At 47.8% G+C, this 20,395-nt stretch overlaps 1 protein-coding gene across 12 annotated transcripts in view; it reads left to right on the top strand.

Moving 5' to 3' along the window:
* Window positions 1–20,395, top strand: part of SYT17 (synaptotagmin 17) — a 121,050-nt gene that overhangs the window by 48,119 nt on the left and 52,536 nt on the right. For all 12 annotated transcript variants that reach the window (XM_086692966.1, XM_086692969.1, XM_086692971.1 and 9 more), the window contains 2 exons: window positions 814–934; window positions 2,968–3,123. In XM_086692966.1, the coding sequence (XP_086549092.1) occupies window positions 814–934; window positions 2,968–3,123 (277 nt within the window). The remainder of the gene's footprint in view (window positions 1–813; window positions 935–2,967; window positions 3,124–20,395) is intronic.

Consider the following 20,395-nt stretch of genomic DNA (forward strand, 5'->3'; position numbering starts at 1 on the left):
CATTTATTTATTTTTGAGACAGAGAGACACAGAGCATGAATGAGAGAGGGTCAGAGAGAGAGGGAGACACAGAATCTGAAACAGGCTCCAGGCTCTGAGCTGTCAGCACAGAGCCCGACGCGGGGCTTGAACTCACGGACTGTGAGATCATGACCTGAGCTGAAGTCGGTCGCCCAACTGACTGAGCCACCCAGGTGCCCCGGAATGGGTATTTTTTAACAAGGGATGTTACTGGCTGAGTGTTGCCATAGTGAGGCTAGAAGCCAGGGCTCTGTTGTGGACCCCAGGTTGAGAACAGATTTCTTGCCCACATAGGTGCTCCCACTTCTGTTGGGAGGAAGAAAAGCACAGTGGTCAGAGTGTCTGGAATCAGCCTCCCTGGGTCCAAACACCAGTGCTGCCATTTTCTAGCTGTGTGGCCTTGAACGTGGGATTTCACTATCCTGTTCCTCAGTTTCCTCATCTATTAAATGAGAGTTAATAGTAACATGTTACAGACTCGTTGTGAAGATTGAACTACTTATTTCACAGAAAATGCTTAGCACGGTACTTGATATGTAGCATGTATTTATTATCATTATCAGTGCTTTGTTGTTACTACTGCTAAGTATTTTAAGAAAAGAAAGAACTTTCTGAGATAGGTGGGATGATTGAGGGCAGAGGCTAAGAGAAGCCCAAGAAAGAGGCACCCAGTGTCAAACGATCCACCCACGGAAGCCCATTCATAAGCTGCTGGAATCACTTTCCTGCAAGCTAGGTACAAAAAGGAATACAAGAAAAAAGCAACTTCCCAACCATTTCTTTTCTCTGCAGAATGAGGTAGAGCTGGGGGAGCTGCTTCTGTCGCTGAATTATCTCCCAAGTGCTGGGAGACTGAACGTTGACGTCATTCGAGCCAAGCAACTTCTTCAGACAGATGTGAGCCAAGGTTCAGGTACAGTGCGACCCTTCCTTCCCCCTTTCCTTAACATAGCACCTTTGTTTGTTTGACATGGGGACTTGATTTTTTTTTCCTGCATTCCTGAGACTATTAAGAAGACCCTGTGAGGGTAAACAAATAGCTTTTAGAACTAGGATGTTAGACCAAGAGGAAGAATAAAGAATCAGATGTTTCTTAGGATGAGGCAGGTAAATGATGCCATCTCAGTAACCCATTTGAACTGGGGATTTGACTGAGACCACGTGTGATAACTACTGACCTCTGCATGCTCTTTGTATACACGCAGCCCCAAGGAAGTTACTTGCCTATCCAGATGCTATGCCTGCAATGCAGATGCTATGCTCCAGGTGGCAGTAGTGTGCACTGACCACACCTTCTGGTCTCTGGGCGTGTGGGGTACACCCTGAGGTTTTTTTCCCTAGCTCATTTCAAGTAGACCGTGAATCTTTTTATTTTTTTTTTTTTTTAATTTTTTTTTTTTTTTCAACATTTATTTATTTTTTTGGGACAGAGAGAGACAGAGCATGAACGGGGGAGGGGCAGAGAGAGAGAGAGACACAGAATCGGAAACAGGCTCCAGGCTCTGAGCCATCAGCCCAGAGCCCGACGCGGGGCTCGAACTCACGGACCGCGAGATCGTGACCTGGCTGAAGTCGGACGCTTAACCGACTGCGCCACCCAGGCGCCCCGACCGTGAATCTTTTTAAATCCGAGCTCTGGGGGCGCCTGGGTGGCGCAGTCGGTTAAGCGTCCGACTTCAGCCAGGTCACGATCTCGTGGTCCGTGAGTTCGAGCCCCGCGTCGGGCTCTGGGCTGATGGCTCAGAGCCTGGAGCCTGTTTCCGATTCTGTGTCTCCCTCTCTCTCTGCCCCTCCCCCGTTCATGCTCTGTCTCTCTCTGTCCCAAAAATAAATAAATGTTGAAAAAAAAATTAAAAAAAATAAATAAATCCAAGCTCTGAAAAGACTGTTGTATTTAAAGTGTCTGACTGTATAGCAAACCAATTCAAGCATGACTTTTAATGAAATGGAACAGATTCCATTCCATCTGTATGTAGCTTCTCCCTTGACAGCAAAGGATATTATCATGAAAGTAGCCAGGGTCTCTGGGACCTCTTCAGCTCAGTGGAGGAACTACTGTCTCCTCTAAGTACAGTAGCTAAAATAAATCACTTTTGCTATAAGGTGACAGCTGCATTTAGAAGACAACTTGCATTCTCAAAAACCACATTATAAAAATAGAGGTTTTGAAGGGGCCATTGGAGGGGATGGTATTAAGGCTGGAGAGTTTCAGACTCATCACCATGGGAAAGTCAGTATGATAAAATGATTAAGTGTTCCAAAGTCAAACTGCCTGAACCAAGTCCTAATTCTACTGCTTACAAATGATGTGACCTTGAAGAGGTTATTTAACCTCCATAAGCCTCAATTTCTCCATCTGAAAAATTGAGATAATAATAGTACCCATCTCACTGGATTGTTTCAACAAATATTAGATAAGGTACGCAAATCTCTTTGTAAACTAGAAAGTGATCTAAGAATGATAGTCACTATTCTGATACTCCTACGTATGTGTTATGGGCTCACTGACAAGGTAATGGGTTTCTTGGGGCAGAAAAATGAGGGCAGGCTCTGGGTCTGACTCTTCTCCCACTAGTCTGATCTTAAGTAGATCATTTCCTATCTTGAGTCTTCAGTTTCTTCATCTGTTAAATGCATACAATGCTTGACACATGGAAGGAGCTCAATAAATCTTGGATGGCTGGAGGAAGAGAGAAGAGGATGAGCAGATAAGCAGCTGGATGGGGAAGAGAGAGGAATGGATAATGGACGGATGGATGGGAAGATGGATGAACAAAAGGAGGGGTGGATACCTGGACTGATGGATGGAAAGATAAATGGATTGATGGGGATAAAGAGTGACAAAAGGATGGGTAGGTGGTTGGGTTATCAGATAGATGGCAAGTTGGATGGATGGATTGAGTTTCATGAGCTCCAACATTCTATAATGCTGTGTCCGATTCCCAGACCCGTTTGTGAAAATCCAGCTGGTGCATGGACTCAAGCTTGTGAAAACAAAGAAGACATCCTTCTTAAGAGGAACAATTGATCCTTTCTACAATGAATCCTTTAGCTTCAAAGTTCCCCAAGAAGAACTGGAAAATGCCAGCTTAGTGTTTACAGGTACGTTGTGTTCCAGATCCTGATGATCTCCAGGTGAGGCTATTCCACTTATTGTCCTAAAAACAGAAGGTATGTAGAGAGGACAGTCTTTAAGAACTTCATGTCTGGTATTCAGCTACCTGGGTTTGAATTCATTTACCACTTGCGAACTTGGGCAAGATCCATAAAACTGTACAGCATGATTATTACAAATGTAAACTTTGGAGCCAGGTTTCCTGGCGCTTCCACATAATTACTGAAGACTTGGGCAAGTAGCTTGGCCCCTCTGAGCCTCAGTTTCTTCACCTATGAAATGGGCAATAATAGTACTTGCTTGATAGGTTTGTCGTGAAGACTAAGGGACTTACAACCTGGAAATAGTAATGAGTGCTCACTATGTTAGTTTTGGTGGCATGATCATTCCAGTAGCTTATAGTCTAATAGGGAAACATGAGGAAATGGGGTCACCTAACTCAGGAGGATTTTGAAAGCCTTCCCAGAGGACATGGTGTTTAAGTAGAGGCTCCATGTGCCACTCTGGTTGAATTTAATTGGTTGTTTTCAGGGTGTATTAGTTATCTATTGCTGCAAAACAAATTTAGTGACTTAAAACAGTGAACATTTATTAAGCTCATAGTTCCTATGGCTCAGGAACCCAGGCATAGCGTTGCTCAGTGCTCCTGGCTGAGATTATCTCACAAGACTGCACTCAAGGTATTGGCTGGGGCTGCAGTCTCATCTTAATGCTCATCTGGGGGAGGATCTGTTTTTAAGCTTATGCACATAGTCAACGGTTGGCAGGATTCCGTTTCTTGCAGTGGAGATGCATGGGATTGGAGGCTTCAGTTCCTTCCTGGATGTCAGCCAGTGACCTTCTTGTGTTTCTCATCACGTGGGCTTCTCCATGGGGTAACTCACAGCATGACAGATGGCTTCCATCAGAGCAGGCACGTGAGGGAGCAAGATGGAAGCCAGAGTCTTATTGTTAACCTAACCTTAGAAATGATGTCCCGTCACTTTTGCCGTATTCTGTTCACTAAAAGCGACCCAGTGGGTCCAGCTCACCTTCTAGGGGAAGGGGATTACAGGAGGGTGTGAATACTGGGAGTTAGGGATCATTGGGAGCCATTTTGGAAGCTGGCTACCGCAGCATAGAACCAATAGAAGTAATGGTTTTTATCTCCTGTGTCCTCGTCATAGGAGGGGCTTCACTTATATTATCGCTAATACTCATCATGATTCCCCCTGTCAAGTCAGTATCATCCCTGTAGACTTACAGGGCTGGGGACCGAGACCAAGGCTTAAAACCTGAGCGAGCCACCCAGCGTCAGACTGGTAGAATCAAGATTCAGGCTCTAGTCTTCCTCGCTCCAAAGATGAAGGGGTCTGCCTTTCCCAAACGCGCAGGTAGTGCTGGCATTGGGGTTCTGGCATCACACTGAAGAGTCCTGCTCCAGAGTAGTCTGAAGCTTCATCTGTTTAGATCTAGTCTAAAACCCTTAGCTGCAGGTCTCCCAAGAAAGAAGGCTGTGGCTGAAAAGCCGTTGCATGTGAGGTTTCCTCTGCATGGGCTTATTGCTTCTCATCGCCAAGATTGCAAATGCGCTGTGCTCCAGGACTCCCCCAAGGCACGCTGGTTCTGGGTTTTCTAAGGGCCTGTCACCCAGAGAGTCTGCATCCATTCAGGGGATGCCTGCCCTAAGCAGACACGACAGTCCTATCTGTTGCAGCCTGCGATGGCTGCTGTCCAAGGGTCCCACTCTCCCCAAGGTTTCAGGTGAAGACAGAAGACAGTGATTCCCCTGAATCTTTAAATGGTAGAGGGCAGGCAGTGGGAGCTTTATTGAACCAAGATAAGATCCAAGCATGGAATATGGATTCCCAAGGCCCTACTGAAAATAAAGGACTTAATGTTGCACGTGGGGATCAGGAGGGGGCCCAGGGGGCATTGAGTGCCCATAAGGAAAGCCCTGACACTTGGGTATTTTACTTTACTTAAGATTTTATGACAAAAGTAGCACACGCCCATCACAACCAAAAGATGCGAATGGACAGAGAATCAGAAGAGCAGGGGGTTTAAATGCATGGGCTGTGGAGCCAGGGCCTGGGCCTTGGCTTTGTGGCCTTGAGCAAGATATGATGGCTATCAGTTGGACAACATAGCTCTAGGTTTTACCTGGATTTATTTTCAGTTCTCAGTCATCCATAGCTTTTTTTTTTTTTAAAGAACGTTCTTATTTTTTTTTGCGTCTTTAATCATCTCTTCTAAAATTTGAGCATTTATTGCTCTAACAGCTATATGCTTACTAGGGTGTAAAATGGGTGTAACTACACAAGGACGTCTTGAAAGATTGTTATGTGGGTTAAATGAGAACAAGACCTAATCTTTGCTAAACACTGTGTCTAGTGCACAGCAAGCACTTAGTAACCGTTAACTATTATTATTTTTTGTTTATTTATTTATTTTGAGAGAGAGTGCATGGGGGAGGGGAATAGAGAGAGAGAGAGAGAGAAAATCCCAAGCAGATGCCACCTTGTCCGCACAGAGCCCAACTTGGGGCTCAAACTCACGATTTCGAAATCATGACCTGAGCTGAAATCAAGAGTCAGATGCTAAACCAATTGAGCCGCCCAGGTGCTCCAGTAACTGTTAATTATTATTTAAAAAAAAATTTTTTTAAAAAAAAATTTTTTTTTTTTCAACGTTTATTTATTTTTGGGACAGAGAGAGACAGAGCATGTACGGGGGAGGGGCAGAGAGAGAGGGAGACACAGAATGTGAAACAGGCTCCAGGCTCTGAGCCATCAGCCCAGAGCCTGATGCGGGGCTCGAACTCATGGACCGCGAGATCGTGACCTGGCTGAAGTCGGACGCTTAACCGACTGCGCCACCCAGGCGCCCCATAAAAAAAATTTTTTTTAACATTTATTTATTTTTTGATAGAGACAGAGCGTGAGCGGGGGAGGGGCAGAGAGTGAGGGAGACACAGAATCCAAAGCAGGCTCCAGGATTCCAGCTGTCAGCACAGAGCCGGACGCGGGGCTCGAACTCACGGACCGTGAGATCATGACCTGAGCCGGTCGGACGCTTAAACCACTGAGCCACCCAGGTGCCCCTGTTAATTATTATTAAAAGGCAGTTTTACTCTCTTCTTCATCCCTCTTCTAGTCCCTTCTCCCTTAAGTCACCGGTCACCACCTTGAGCGTCCTGGTATGCATCATTTCACACTTTCTCCCTTCTTCACACAAACATCATCCACATACAGAAAATTCAGCTCCTTTAAGAAGTTATTCATTAGGTATATCTGGGTGGCTAGTCGGTTTAGTGTCAGATTCTTGATTACGGCTCAGGTCATGATCTCAGGGTTCATGAGTTTGAGCCCGGCGTCCAGCTCTGTGCTGACAGTGTAGAGCCTCCTTGGGGTTCTCTCTCTCCCTCTCTCTCTGCCCCTCCCCTCTGCCGAAATCAATAAATAAACATTTCTTTAAAAAAAAGAAGTTATTCATTAATTCAGGAAGTATGTATTGAGCACGTGTGCTGTCCCAGACACTGTTTCCGAGGGCTGGGAATATAGCAGTGAACAAAACAGCCCCTGCTCTTCCTGCTCTCATGGAGATTTTGGGACTGTTCTGTGGACACTACTCTGAAACTTGCTTTTGTTTCATTAACAAACGAATATGAGCAGTCCCTCCAGGTCAATGCAAATGTTAGTGGGCCCAGCTCCTTATTTTTTATAATCGCATTATATGCCGTCCCCTGGTGTAATACAGTAACAGCAGAGATTACACATAGTGGGGGGCGAGGGAGGGTGTGGGGAGGTCAGGGGCATGTGACAGAGCTTGAGATAATGTGGTAAGAACCTTGCAGCAGAAAAATACCCAGAAGGACAGAAAGTTTTGACATCCGTTCAGAGGTGTTTTGAAGCCTTGAGTCCCGTATGTGAACACTGTAGGGCAGAAGCCTCAAACTGGGGCAGCTCTCCCGCCCCCACCCCCATACATCTCTCAGTCACCCCCCTGCACTTATGGTGACAGTTATCAGACAAGGCCCGTGCTCTCCATTTGTGGAAGACCTGCTTCTCTTGTTTAAATGTTGGGGTTTTTGAGGGGTGCCTGGGTGGCTCAGTTGGTTGAGTATCTGACTTGGGCTCAGGTCATGATCTCACAGTTCATGAGTTCGAGGCCCCGTCAAGTTCTGTGCTGACAGCTCAGAGCCTGGAGCCTGCTTCTGATTCTGTGTCTCCCTCTCTTTCTGCCCATCCCCTGCTCGTTTTCTCTTTCTCTCTCAAATAAACATTTTTCAAAAATTTATAAATGTTGGGGTTTCAGGCTCCTAGCTCAAGGGCACCTCTTGCCAGCTTAAAGCCCATTGAAAATATTCTTTCTAGAGAAGGAAGAATCTCAGGTCTCCCTGCCTTCTTCACTAAGGGATTCTTAACTCTGGCTGTATGTACTTCAGAATCGACTGGGAGCTTTAAAGTGCTACCAATGGCCAGACCCCACTCCCAGAGACTCTGACCAACTGGACTGAGTCTGGGGTCTCAGCTCTCTCTCTGTATATGTGTATCTGTATTTTTAAAGCACCCCAGATGTTTAAAGCAATGCAGTCAGGGTTGAGAACCATAGCTATGAGTGGAAATCCCAGCTGGGATGGCATTTTTCATGAAGGGCCCTGGCTGCAATAATAAAAGAAATACAGACTGAACTAGTATCTATCTAGGCAATTGAGGAATTGTCCTGAATTCAAATCTAGAATGTTGTAACTTGCTTTATTTATCAGCTAGGGGAAAGAGCTGTCACCTCCAGGCTAAAGATCTGAAACCTACCTATTAGCTTGTTTCCAAACACTTCCCAACCAAAGTAAGGTTGATCTGCACTTTGAGCATTTGTGGAGAATCCTGGTAAAAGCCTGTAATTAGCTGGCGGGCGGGGCTTTCTTGGCAGTTACTTTCCTGTGTGGGATGAGGGTTCTTCTGCAGTTTTCAATCAGGTGACTTCTGCAGCTGAAGTTTAAAAAGGGGGTGTGGGGTGGCTTTTCAACTCATGGGGGAGAAACATGCAGCCCAAAGGTCTTCCAGGGAAAGTAAAGTGGATTTGGCCACTGTGGTTAGTGGGCTATTATTGGAAGTGGGGGAAGAAAAGAAGGAAAAATAGAAATGCAGATTGATGGTGCCTCTGCAAAAAATTAAAAATAGAATTACTATGTGATCCAGCAATTGCGCTCTGGGTATATCCCCAAAAGAATCGAAAACGGGACTCAAAACAGACATTGGCGTATCCACGCTCATAGCGATATGATTCCCAGTAGCTAGAAGGTGGAAGCAGCCCAGGTGTCCGTCAATAGATGGCTACATGGATAAACAAAATGTGACCTGTCCCTTCAGTGGACTGTTATCCAGCCTTCAAAGGAGGGCAATGGTGACGTGCTACAAAGCGGATGAACCTTGAACGCATCCTGCGACATGAAATAAGGCAGATATGAAAGGTCAAATGCTATATAATTCCATTTATATGAGATGCCTAGAGCAGACAAATCGATAGAGACAGAAAATAGAATAGAGGTTTAACCGGGGCTGGGTGGGGGAGGAGAATGGGGACTAATTTGTTGGCGGGTGTGGAATTCTAGTTTGGGAAGATAAAAGCTTCTGGAGACGGATAGTGCGGTGGTTCTGCCACAATCGGAATCATCTCAATGCCACTGCACTGAATACCTAAAAGTGTGTAAGTGTAAATTTTATGTTGCGCATATTTTATGACAATTTAAAAAACAAAAACAAGAAATGCAGCTGGAGCTCCACAGAACGCAGGCGGTTCAGAGTAGTACGTGGATGCTGAGGCTGGCCCCTTGCCGACTGTTTTCCTGAGAAAAGTCCCTGCCCTTTCATTGTCACTTGAAGGACCTAAATGTCATGGTTAGGGGCCACGCCCTGGAGCCAGATTCCCAGGGGTTCGTTCTATGATCTTGGCGCTTGCCTTGACCTCTTTTTTGCCTCACCTTCCTCATCTGTAAAATGGGGATAATGGTTCCTACATCAGATTATTGTCAAGTCCGAACTGGGTTAATAATGTACACAAAGGCATAGAATGGTGCTTGGCTCAGAGAAAGTGCCCCATCAGTATAGCTTTTATTATTATTACTCAGAAGACACCATATTTATATAGCTAGGTCCACCTTAAGGCTTTTCTGAAAGAAAGCAGGGCAGTACACACAAATAAATAATATTTTCTACCCACTTGATAAACTTAAAGTCAGAGTTTCTGTGGAAAACCCAAAAAGGGAAGGAAAACTTATTTTATAGGGACGCCTGGGTGGGTCAGTCGATTAAGTGTCCGACTTCGGCTCAAGTCATGATCTCCGGTTCATGGGTTCAAGCCCTGCGTTTGGCTCTGTGCTGACAGCTCAGAGCCTGGAGCCTGCCTCAGATTCTGTGTCTCCCTCTGTCTGCCCCTCCGCTGCTAGTGCTCTATCTCTCTCTCAAAAATAAAATAAACACTTAAAAAATACATATATTGGGGTGCCTGGGTGGCTCAGTCGGTTGAGCATCCGACTTTGGCTCAAGTCATGACCTCACGGTTCGTGGGTTCGAGCCCCACATCAGGCTCTGTGCTGACCGCTTGCTCAGAGCCTGGAGCCTGCTTCAGATTCTGTGTCTCCTTCTCTCTCTGCCCCTCCCCTGGTCACACTTTGTCTCACTCTGTTTCTCAAAAATAAATAAATGTAAAAAATTTTTTTGAAAAAAAAAAATTACATATATTATGTTGGGACTTTAAAAAATCCTGAGGCCCAGGCCCCAGGCCAGAGCAACTGAATGAGCCAGAGCATCTGTGTTTGGGGAAGGAGAAGGCGGTATGTGTTTCACGGCTCCCCAGGTGATTCTCTTGCACAGCCTGGGTTAGCAGCATTCGCCCACAGTGTTCTGCCTCCCTCCTCACCCCACTGTCTGCTTGGAGGCCTCCCAGGCCTCTCTTCGAGAGTGAGTTCCAAGGCACCTGGTCTGCTTCCATAATTGCTTGGCTTTCTGCAGCTCTAGCATCAAATTGGTTCATTGAATCTGCTGGTATGATGAGGTGGGCGGGGTCGCGTGGTGGAGGGTGAGATAGAAGGTCTGGAGCGATGCTGCTACCTTCGCGCCTGGGAAGACTTCAGGGCTGATCGGGCAGTGGAGGACCCACTGGAAAAAGTGTTGGGGTTTGGGAAGCAGGACATTGGAGAAGCCGAGGGCTTTCAGCCAAGGACAGGAGAGGAGGCCAGTCTGAGAGGGGCAGAGCCTTTCTGCGAGAGCCAGAAACTCCCTCGAGATGGAGAGATGCTGTGGGCTTGTTCGGGGCCACAGATGTTCCCCAGCATCTGGCCTCAGCCCACCTCTGCCACGCCTCCTCTCCAGCCTCCCCACAGCCTCTGTCTCCTCTCCCTGCCCAACTGACTGGGCACCAGGCGCAGCTCTGCCTCCTAGAGAAACGGGTGCACAGCCATTCAGAGTATGGATCGGGGTGACATACGGCTTGGTTCACATGACACCCTTACCATGTAGCAAGTGCATGTGACCTTGGGTCAGGGACGTCCCTTTCCCGAACCTCAGTTTCCTCCTCTTACACCCTTCCGACCTCAGTACATCATATAAAAAGCTTTACACGGTGCCTTGTACACAGTTCATGCTCCGTGAACACCAATGTGATGGTGACGGTGACGATGACGGATGTTGCCATAGAGGAGCGGATGGACTCTGGAGTTATACAGACTTGGACTTGAATCTTGGCCCCACTGTTAGCCAGCTGTGTGACTTCAAGCAGAGGACTCCACCCCTCTGAGTCTGGACTTTCTCTTGTGTAAAATGTAGCAAATTATTCCTATGATGGGAAGTAAAGGCAAATCAGCATGTGACCTTGTCCACCCCAGAAATAGCCCCTTGGAAAATCATGCCTGTCATTTGAATAATTCCAGTGTGTAAGAGTTGAAATGCTGGCGCTTTTGAGGTTAACGGCTCGGCCCGGCTGCCTGTGGCTGTCTCCCTAGCCTAGCTCCCTCACCTAATCATCGTCACCCCAAAGCTGCCAGCTGGTACAGTGTCCACGAGCCAGGGATTGACACGAAAGCTGTGCCAACTCAGCCATAGAACCAGACCGGCTTGTGCTCCCTGAAGTGCCCTGGGGTTGGCAGTGTGTGGGAGGACCCGGCGGTAGGCGCTTGGCTCCAGCCAAGACCCAGATCCGGTCATAGGAAGCGAGCGGCCGAGCATGGAGACCAAAGCCTCCGCTTTCTGGACGGAGGGTAATGAAAGTGGGCCCCTGTGGGCCAGAGTGTGGGGAAGATTGCAGAGAGGAAGGCAGCCCCAGAAGGAAGCCCATGAACTTACATATGAACTCCTGGGCTCACCCCGAGCTGCTCGTGAGTGGATATGACCCTAAGCAGTACATGGGAGACTTTGAGAACCGAACTACAAAGTGTAGACTACCACCCGGGTCTGGAGCTGGCCCCTTGGGGACAGATAGGAATAGCACTGAAAAGACCTTGAAAACTAACTGACATTGGAAAAACAGCATATAGAAGGCGGGTTAGAACATGTGGTCTGAACCTAACCTAGTCAGTTGCCTGATGGCAACTGAAAAACCAATATATTTAGAAGGATTTATTTATTTATTTATTTTAAAATAATTTTTTATTATTTTCATTTTTGAGAGAGAGAGTGGGAGCAGGGTAGGGGCAGAGAGAGAGGGAGACAGAAGATTGGACGCAGGCTGCAGAGCCTGACGCAGGGCTTAAACTCACAAACCACGAGATCATGACCTGAGCTGAAGTTGGACGTTTAATCAATTGAGCCACGCAGGCGCCCCTATTTAGAAGGATTTAAACAAGACCTAGAGTCTCATGATATAATATTCAAAATGTCCAGGATACGCTCCAGAATGACCTGGTTCACAAAGAACCAGCAAAGTCTGGCAAATTGTCAGAGGAAATATAATCAGCAGGCACCCACTGCAAGATGACCCAGATATTGGAATGATCACACAGAGACGTTAGAGAAGTTCTTACAACCATGCTCCAAGAAGTAGGCGTGAATCCTCTTGGAAAGAATGGTATGGAGAGAATGTTGCAGGTTAGTAGAGAAACAGAAAAAAGAACCAAGTGGAAATTTTCGCACGGCAAAGTAGAATGACAAATCAGATATTCACTGGATGGGCTCAAAGGCAGAATGGAGATGATGGAGGAAAGAGTGAACTTACAGACAGATCAAGAGAAATGATGTACTGTGATCAGCAGAGTAAAAAGATTAGAGGGAAAGAGGAACAGAAGGGGAAAAGAGAGAAGTATGGTGGGGACCATCAGGATGGGAGTGGGGGACTTACCCCCCAGACGTCCCATGAGTTCCTTACCAGGTTGCTGGACCACTAGCTCAGGGGCCCCACGACTGTCCTTCCCTTCCCAGAAAGCATTAGCAAGTCACGAGGAGGCAGTATCGCGCTGTGGTTGAATTCAGCCAGCCCTGGCCTCAGGCCGTGACTGTGGGCAAGTGGCTTTTCCTTGGTGAGGCTCAGTTTCCTTGACTGAACAGTGGGGGACATTATATTTATCGTGAAACCCCTGTGAGTTCATTATCTCATTTGGTCTTTCAATAAACTTATAAAGTGGCCATTATTCATTGGGGAAACTGAAGCTCAGAGAAAGGGATTGCAGTGAGTCGAGCCAACTGCAAAGTCTGCGAGAATGGTCCCCACAAGACTGCCCTGTTCTCACTTCAGACCAGCCGGCTAGAAAGTCAGGTCCCTGTGACCGTGCAGTTTCAATGATGCACAAGAATGACTTACAGGACTCCAGAAAGTGTTACTTATGACTACAGTCTCATGGTGGCAGAAGGACACAAATGAAAATCGGCCCAGGAAGGAGACACACAGGGCAGAGTCCAGAAGGGGTCCAGATGTGGAGCCTCCGGTCATTTTCTCCGCAAGGAGTCCTGGATGGCGCTGCCTCTTCCTGGTCACCAGGTGTGCACTGTGCATAGAATGTTACCAATTAGGGGAGTTCACCGAGCCTTTGGTGTCCAGAACTTGTACTGGGGCTCCATCTTGCACTCTCTGACAGCTGAACTTCAGCCTCCAGCACCTCCCAGAGGTCCAGCTAATACCTCTCATCATCAGTTCCTCCAGGAGACCCCAAAGCTCTCCCCATAAATCACATTGTCCAGTGGCCAGGGCCCTGAGGCAAACACAGCCCCTGCAGGATATTCCAGAAGCCCGGAGATCACCTCCCAGGAGCCAAGGGCATAGACCAGATCACTCTGTGGACACAGTGAATTCTTTACTACGTAGGAAATAACTGGTCACTTGGGCCACGAGGTCATCCAGCTGGTGAATGGTTGGGCCAGGCTTCCAACCCAAGTTGTTTGGTTCCCAAGTCTTCCTCGCTCTTAACCAAGTACACTTTGATAACTGTGTGAATCTCCTGGTGATCTTGTTAAAATGCAGATCCTGAGTCAGTAAGTCTGAGAGAGACCTGAGCCTCTGTGTTTCTAATAAGCTCCAGGTAACACCGATGCTGGCCTGAAGACCACGCTTTGAATAGTAGGAAGACACTTCACCTGTTCTCCCAGCTTACCCCATTATGTCCAGGGCACAGAAGGCAGTGTGAGTTTGGAAAAAGTACCACAGGGCAGGTCAAGTAGAGGCTGTAGGATGAGAAGCTCACTTTTTTTCCTAAGTGCCTTGAGAAGCCCTTGGAGGGTATTTGGCCAGGGAAGTGCTATGATCATGTTTTAAAGTATCAGTCCAGGGGTGCCTGGGTGGCCCAGTCAGTTAAGCGTCCGACTCTTGATTCCAGCTCAGGTCATGATCACAGTGGTTTGTGGGTTCAAGCCCCACATCTGTGTTGATGGCAGAGCCTGCTTGGTATTCTGTCTCCCTCTCTCTCTGCCCCTCCCTTGTGCGCCCTCTCTCTCCCACTGTCTCTCTAAGTAATAAGTGAACATTTAAAAGAATTAATAAACTATCACCCGAGCTGTTGAATGGAGGATGGTGTTGCCAGAAGGCAAGAGGGGGAGCGAAGAGACCTTGTGGAAGGCTACAATGCTGGTCAAAGGGACAGGTGATGGTGGCTTGGACCACAGAGGTGGCAAAAGGGGGTTCAAAAAAGTAACAGTGAGATCTAAGGTAGGAGGCAGAGTCAACAGAAAGTGCTCATGGTGTAGATGTAAAGGACACTCCTCTATCTTGGCAAGCTCCTTGACTCCTCTGAATGAACATTTCCTTGTCTGTAGATTTCAGTCTCCCAACTCTTAGAGTGCCATGGGGACAAAAGGAAATGATGTACGTAATGTTATTAGCACAGCAGTTGGCCCTTAGGGAGGGCTCGGTGGATGTGACATTGAGCCTGGATGTGGGCATAGGCAGTCAGCAGATGGAAGCAGACGCCTGGCTCTCCTGGCAGAGCGCTCCCACCTCACTTCTCCTCCGGAGAGCTCCTGGAGGCTGCCAGAGTCCATCCACCCAGGTGGTAAAACTTGGCTGGATCTTAAACATTCATTTTGGGTTCTGGTGGCAGCCTTTAAAGACCAGGCCAGCTGCCAGGGCTCCTGGGGATTTTTACTCCATTTGCATGGTTGTTTAATGTGTTTGGTGCCTTTGGAGGGAACCTCATTCCAGGCAGATCTCCATGGGGGAAAGCATCAGGGGGCTGGGGATTTATCCAACCACACGTGTCCCTGCAGAGCCTCAGCAAGGAGTGGGAAAGGGGAGCCGGCGAAGGCCAGATTCAGCCTTGCCTTGTGCTTCAGTGCTGGCGAGAAGCCGCCGGGCTCAGCAGCCAGGCCAGCACCTGGTGGCTGTTAAGACGAAGGCTTGCTGGTGGAATAAACCAGACATCATGAATATCCTTTCCGGAGAGTCCTTCTGTCCATTCTTTGTCTTGACTGCACCAACCCAGAGCTGCTCGTGCGGGAGAAGGCTTAACCTTTAAAACACTAGGGACTGTGGGGCACAGGCTGAGTGTCCCTTATCTGCCTGCATCTCGGGGAGACCTTGTGGATCAAGCTTTGGCTTAGAAGTCAGAGAATCAGATCCAAAGAGCGTGGTAACTGAATCATCTCAAGTAGGACCTTTTCATGTTGTTGAACCTCCATTTTCCACCTGTCAGATTTAAATAAGATCTACTTGGAGGGGGCATCTGGGTGGCTCAGTTAAGTGCCTGACTTCAGCTCAGGTCACGATATCACAGTTCGTGAGTTTGAGTCCCACACTGGGTGAGCTCGAGCCTCACTTTGGGTGAGCCCCACTTCTCTCTCCCCCTCTCTCTGCCCCTTGTTTGCTTGCGCCTAAAATAAAATAAAATAAAATAAAATAAAATAAAATAAAATAAAATAAATAAAATGAAAATACAAAAACATAGGTCTACCTCGAGGTAGCTCATTCCGTCTTTAGCAATGATAGCAAACACATACATGGCACTTCCTGCGTGCCCAGCACTGCTCTGAGTGCTTCACGTGAATTAACTCATTTAATCTTCATGGCACTGTGACATAGGAATTGCAATTATGTTGTGAAGGAGGAACTGAGGCACTGATTGGGGAAGTACTGTGCTCAAGGTCTTCTGGGTCCAGAATCCGGACTCTCGGTCACTGAGTTACACAGCCTCAAATATTTATCAAGCCCCTACTATGTTGAGGTGCTGTGCTAGTTGCTAGAGAAATAGCAGAGAGGCAGAAATAACTAATCCTTTCATGAGACTGGTATGCTAGCTGGAGTGAGACAAAGAAACACCTAAATAATTACAGAGTATGGTGACAGGGGCCAGAGCATCACTTTAAACTGGGTAATATAAGCTTAGAAAGGGCTGGCTATGCAAAGATCAGGGAGAACAGTCTAGGCAGAGGAAATGGCAAGTGCAAAGGCCCTGAGGCAAGAATGAGCAAGAAGGCGAAAGTGGCCAGAGCATAGTTAATGAGGGGAGTGAGTTACACGAGAGGTCAGAGCAAAAGTAGCTTAAGCTTACTTGTTAAGCTTAGATGACAAGTATTTCTTTCTCTTTTATTTAAGTTTATTTATTTTGAGAGAGCGAGAGCAGGGGAAGGACAGAGAGAGAAGGAGAGAGAGAATCCCAAGGAGGCTTTGTGCCGCCAGTACAGAGCCCAGTGCGGGGCCTGATCTCACAAACCGCCCCCCTGAGACTGTTAGGCACTGAGAAAACTGGCGAACGTGACAGATGTGGCTTCTGCCTTCCTGAAGGAGTGAGATGATGTGCGTGTAGGGATACTTAGCACATAACAGATGCTCAGTGGGTGTAATTTTCTCTTTCCATGTGTGTAAGCTGACATGAAAGCTGCTCCCCTAGGTTTCTGCCTAACCCCCAGCCCCCACAGGAAAGCAGGATGTAGTTGGCTTATAATGGCTATCGTTTCTGGAGACAGCCTTAGGCAAGGGCATTCTTCACCCGCCAACAGGTGGGTGAAGAATGAGCAGAGCGGGCACAAGGGGTAGGCCTTCCCTCTGTCTTTAGGCGCTGGTGCCCCACTCCGGCCGGGGGAGGGAGGGTCTTTGCGGCTTACCTCACGGCTGCTTTCTTTGTGATGCTGAGTTACACAGGCCCAGGAAGGTGTCCGCTGGCCGGGCACCAAACTTCTCATTACGTGTCTGCTTTTAGATTCTATTCTGCCTAATTTTATCAGGGCTGGAGAAGCAGAAGAGAGGCAGCCTATGGATGATTCGTGGGTGGGATCATCTTCCATCCTGGTTCAGGGTCATCTTGGCCCTCTCAGTGCTGTCTTCGGTCAGGAGGGGTCAGGACACTTCAGGGGGGCATGGACAACTCTGTGATCAAATGAGGGTCCCCAGCCTTACTACAAGAAGTTTCTGTAAAGCCCAGGGTGTTCCTGAGGCATTTGAGGACTGGGGCAAATCATTCTTTCCCGGGTTATTGAGGGTGCCTCACAAGAGAAGTCACAGAAGGGATAATGGGAAGGGCAGGAACTCAGTGGTAGCTCTCTTCCCACTTTAAAAAAAAAATTTTTTTTTAACATTTATTTATTTTTGAGACAGAGAGAGACAGAGCATGAACGGGGGAGGGTCAGAGAGAGGGAGACACAGAATCTGAAGCAGGCTCCAGGCTCTGAGCTGTCAGCACAGAGCCCGACGCAGGGCTCGAACTCACGGACCGCGAGATCATGACCTGAGCCAAAGTTGGCCGCTTAACCGACTGAGCCACCCAGGCGCCCCTCTTCCCACTCTTAATAACAGGCAACCTTCATTAAGGCTTAGTGGATTCCAGGCACCGCCCCAAGGACTATCTGAGTTGGCCCTCACAACAGCCAGACGAGGGAGGTACTACTGTTATCCCCATTTTACAGAGGAGGAAGAGCTCAGATGATTTGCTTAAAGTCACTGTATGAACTAAGGGAGGGGAAGGCTGCTGTAGTAGACCAGCCATGCTGTGTGGGGCTTAGCACGGTAGAAGCTTCTTTCTTGCTTGCACACTGGTGTTTGCGGGCTCCTTCACGAGTAGCCTTCCGTGCAAGGATTCAGCGACCCAGGCCCCTTCTGTTTTGTGCCTCTGCTGTCTTCTCAGGCCGTGGAGGGTTTCACCTCCAGCTGGTGGTTGGGAAAGAGAGAGAAAGTGTTGAGGATTGTGTGGGAAGTTTTATTTTTTTTTTTAATTTTTTTTTTTCAACGTTTATTTATTTTTGGGACAGAGAGAGACAGGGCATGAACGGGGGAGGGGCAGAGAGAGAGGGAGACACAGAATCGGAAACAGGCTCCAGGCTCTGAGCCATCAGCCCAGAGCCCGACGCGGGGCTCGAACCCACGGACCGCGAGATCATGACCTGGCTGAAGTCGGACGCTTAACCGACTGCGCCACCCAGGCGCCCCTGTGTGGGAAGTTTTAATAGGCCAAGCCTGGAAGTTACGAATATCACTTTCACTTCCATTCAGACTCCGTTGGCTCCAGCTCCCTGCGAGGGGGAGGCTGAGATAACAGTCCTGCTGCTCGTCCAGGAAAAGGCTTTGGTGACCTCATGGCTGTCTCTGCCAAAGGGGCCCAAGTGGGCAAATAAAAGCCAACCTGGGCCCTGAACAAGCTTGCTCCCCTGCCTCCCCTAGCACCTGCTGCCTCTGAGCTCCCCATGAGCGTCAGTGTTGGGGGGATCCCACCTCACCGAACCCCAAGCTCGGGGAATTCAGCCCAACGAGAGCAGTTCCTATAGTGAATTCGCCAGATACCTTTTGGCTGGCAAGCCCTGGGCACCTGCTGACGTACGAAAGGAGTTGACCACTGGTTCTCAGCTGGGCTGATGTTGTCTCCCAGCGGACATTTGGCAGGGTCTGGAGGTGTTTCTGGTTGTCGCAACTCCAGGGGTGCCACTGGCATCTGGTGGGTAGGGCTCAGGGATGCTGCTGGCATCCCACAATGCACTGACAGCCCCCCATGATGGTGCTGAGGTGGATCTGCTGGTCTTGGAGTTTGCGGGGTGAGGTGGTGACCTCTGTGAAGGGCAGGCGGGTGCCGGCTCAGAGCCAGTCTGCTCCAGTTAGGTGCCTGTTAGAGGCATGTTTCTTCTCCTTACAGCATTTTAAGCTCCCTTCATTCTTAGTGGTTTTTCTTTGGCTGCCTGAGTGTGAAGAATTCAGGGGTAGAAACTCTTGGGTGAATGTGTGCTCATCTGTGCAGATTTTTCAAATGGCTTCCTTCCACCCATAAAACTGTGGACAGACAGAAGCATGCTCTGCAAACAAGCCGCCTTCCCAGGTGGTATGACCTGGACAGATGGAGTGCAGCCTGGCTCTGCGGGCGAGGGGGTGGGGGGCCCTCTCAGGAAGAGGAGCAGGGTATTTTTAAATCCGGTCTCTGCTCCTCCCCACCTTGTGGTTTATGGGTACGTGTCACTTGCATGTGGTGATGTGCAGGGTTCACAAGAGAAGAGGAGTTCTGATGGCTTTTCGGTAATTATAAAGGATATATATTTATACACACATGTATGTGTATATAATACAACCATTAGGAGAGAGTAGAATAAAAAGTAAAAATTCTCCCTGCTTAAAGGTGGTTACTCCTAATAAGTCTTCTTTCTAGGAATATATGCATTTATGTGTATGTGCACATGTATGTGCCTATATATCTGGCAGGTGTACATGAGTGTGTGTGTGTGTGTGTGTGTGTGTGCATGTGTGTATCTCCACCTGCTTTTGTGAGTATCCAAAATATATATGCTTTTCTGCAACTTGCTCTTTTCACATAATGGTTCTTGGGCATTTTTTCATATTAGCATACTTATATATAGGAGAGCCAGGCACCGTGGATACATCAGTGAACAAATTAGACAAAAATCCTGGTTTTGGGGCACCTTGGGGGGGGGTGCTCAGTCGGTTAAGCGTCTGACTTTTGATTTCAGCTCAGGTCATGATCTCACAGTTTGTGAGTTCGAGCCCCACGTTGGGCTCTGCACTCACAGCATAAAACCTGCTTGAGATTCTCTCTCTCCCTCTCTCTCTGTGCCCCTCCCCTACTCTCTCTCTCTCTCTGTCTCTCAAAATAAATAAATATACGTTAAAAAAAAAGTCCCAGTTTCATTAGGTGGCTACTTGAACATGGGAAGACAAGTAGCAAACAAAACAAATCCGTATGATGCCATGTAGAGATGATGTTCGGTGCTAAGGAGGAAACAGAAGGAAGGAAAGAGAATAGTGAGTTTTGGAGTGAGGATTGCAAGTTTTTCCAAGGTGGCTGGGAAAGGCCTCATGGAGAAGGGGACATTTGAGCCAGGATGTGAAGGCAATCAGAGAGGAGATCGGAGATGTGCCACGTGGATGTGAGTGAGTGTGGGAAGAGCATTGCAGCCAAAAAGGATAGCAAGTGTAGAAGCCTTTACATGGGAGAGATAGCAGGCAGACCAGCGTGGCTGACACGGAGCACAGATTCCCCTAATTATTTGTAACAACCACGTGATATTTCATTAAGTCCAGGAGTTGAAGAAGTTATTTAATTAGTCCCCTGTTGGTACCATTGGGACTAATGCCAGGTTTTTTTTGCAGTTAGAAGAATCATTGGGGTTGGCATCCTCAACGCGTCTCTGCTGATGTGTCCAAATATACCATGAACTAAAACCCAGCCATGGGATTGCTTGGTTGAAGCATAGATGTTTGTCTGTTTTGATAGCTAGTGTCAAAATTTGCAAGCCCCCCCCCCCCAAAAAAAGTGGCACAGTTTTATTCTTTTCTGTCTTCTTGCAAACGAAACAGATGGTTTTGGCAAATATTTTTGCACCTTTGTGGCCCGGGGAGGCCCCAACTCCTGGCTGCCCAAAAAAGGATTCT

The sequence above is a fragment of the Puma concolor genome, chromosome E3, assembly GCF_028749965.1.
Source record: "Puma concolor isolate L17-30 chromosome E3, mPumCon1.1.hap2, whole genome shotgun sequence".
In the NCBI taxonomy this organism is placed as follows: domain Eukaryota; kingdom Metazoa; phylum Chordata; class Mammalia; order Carnivora; family Felidae; genus Puma; species Puma concolor.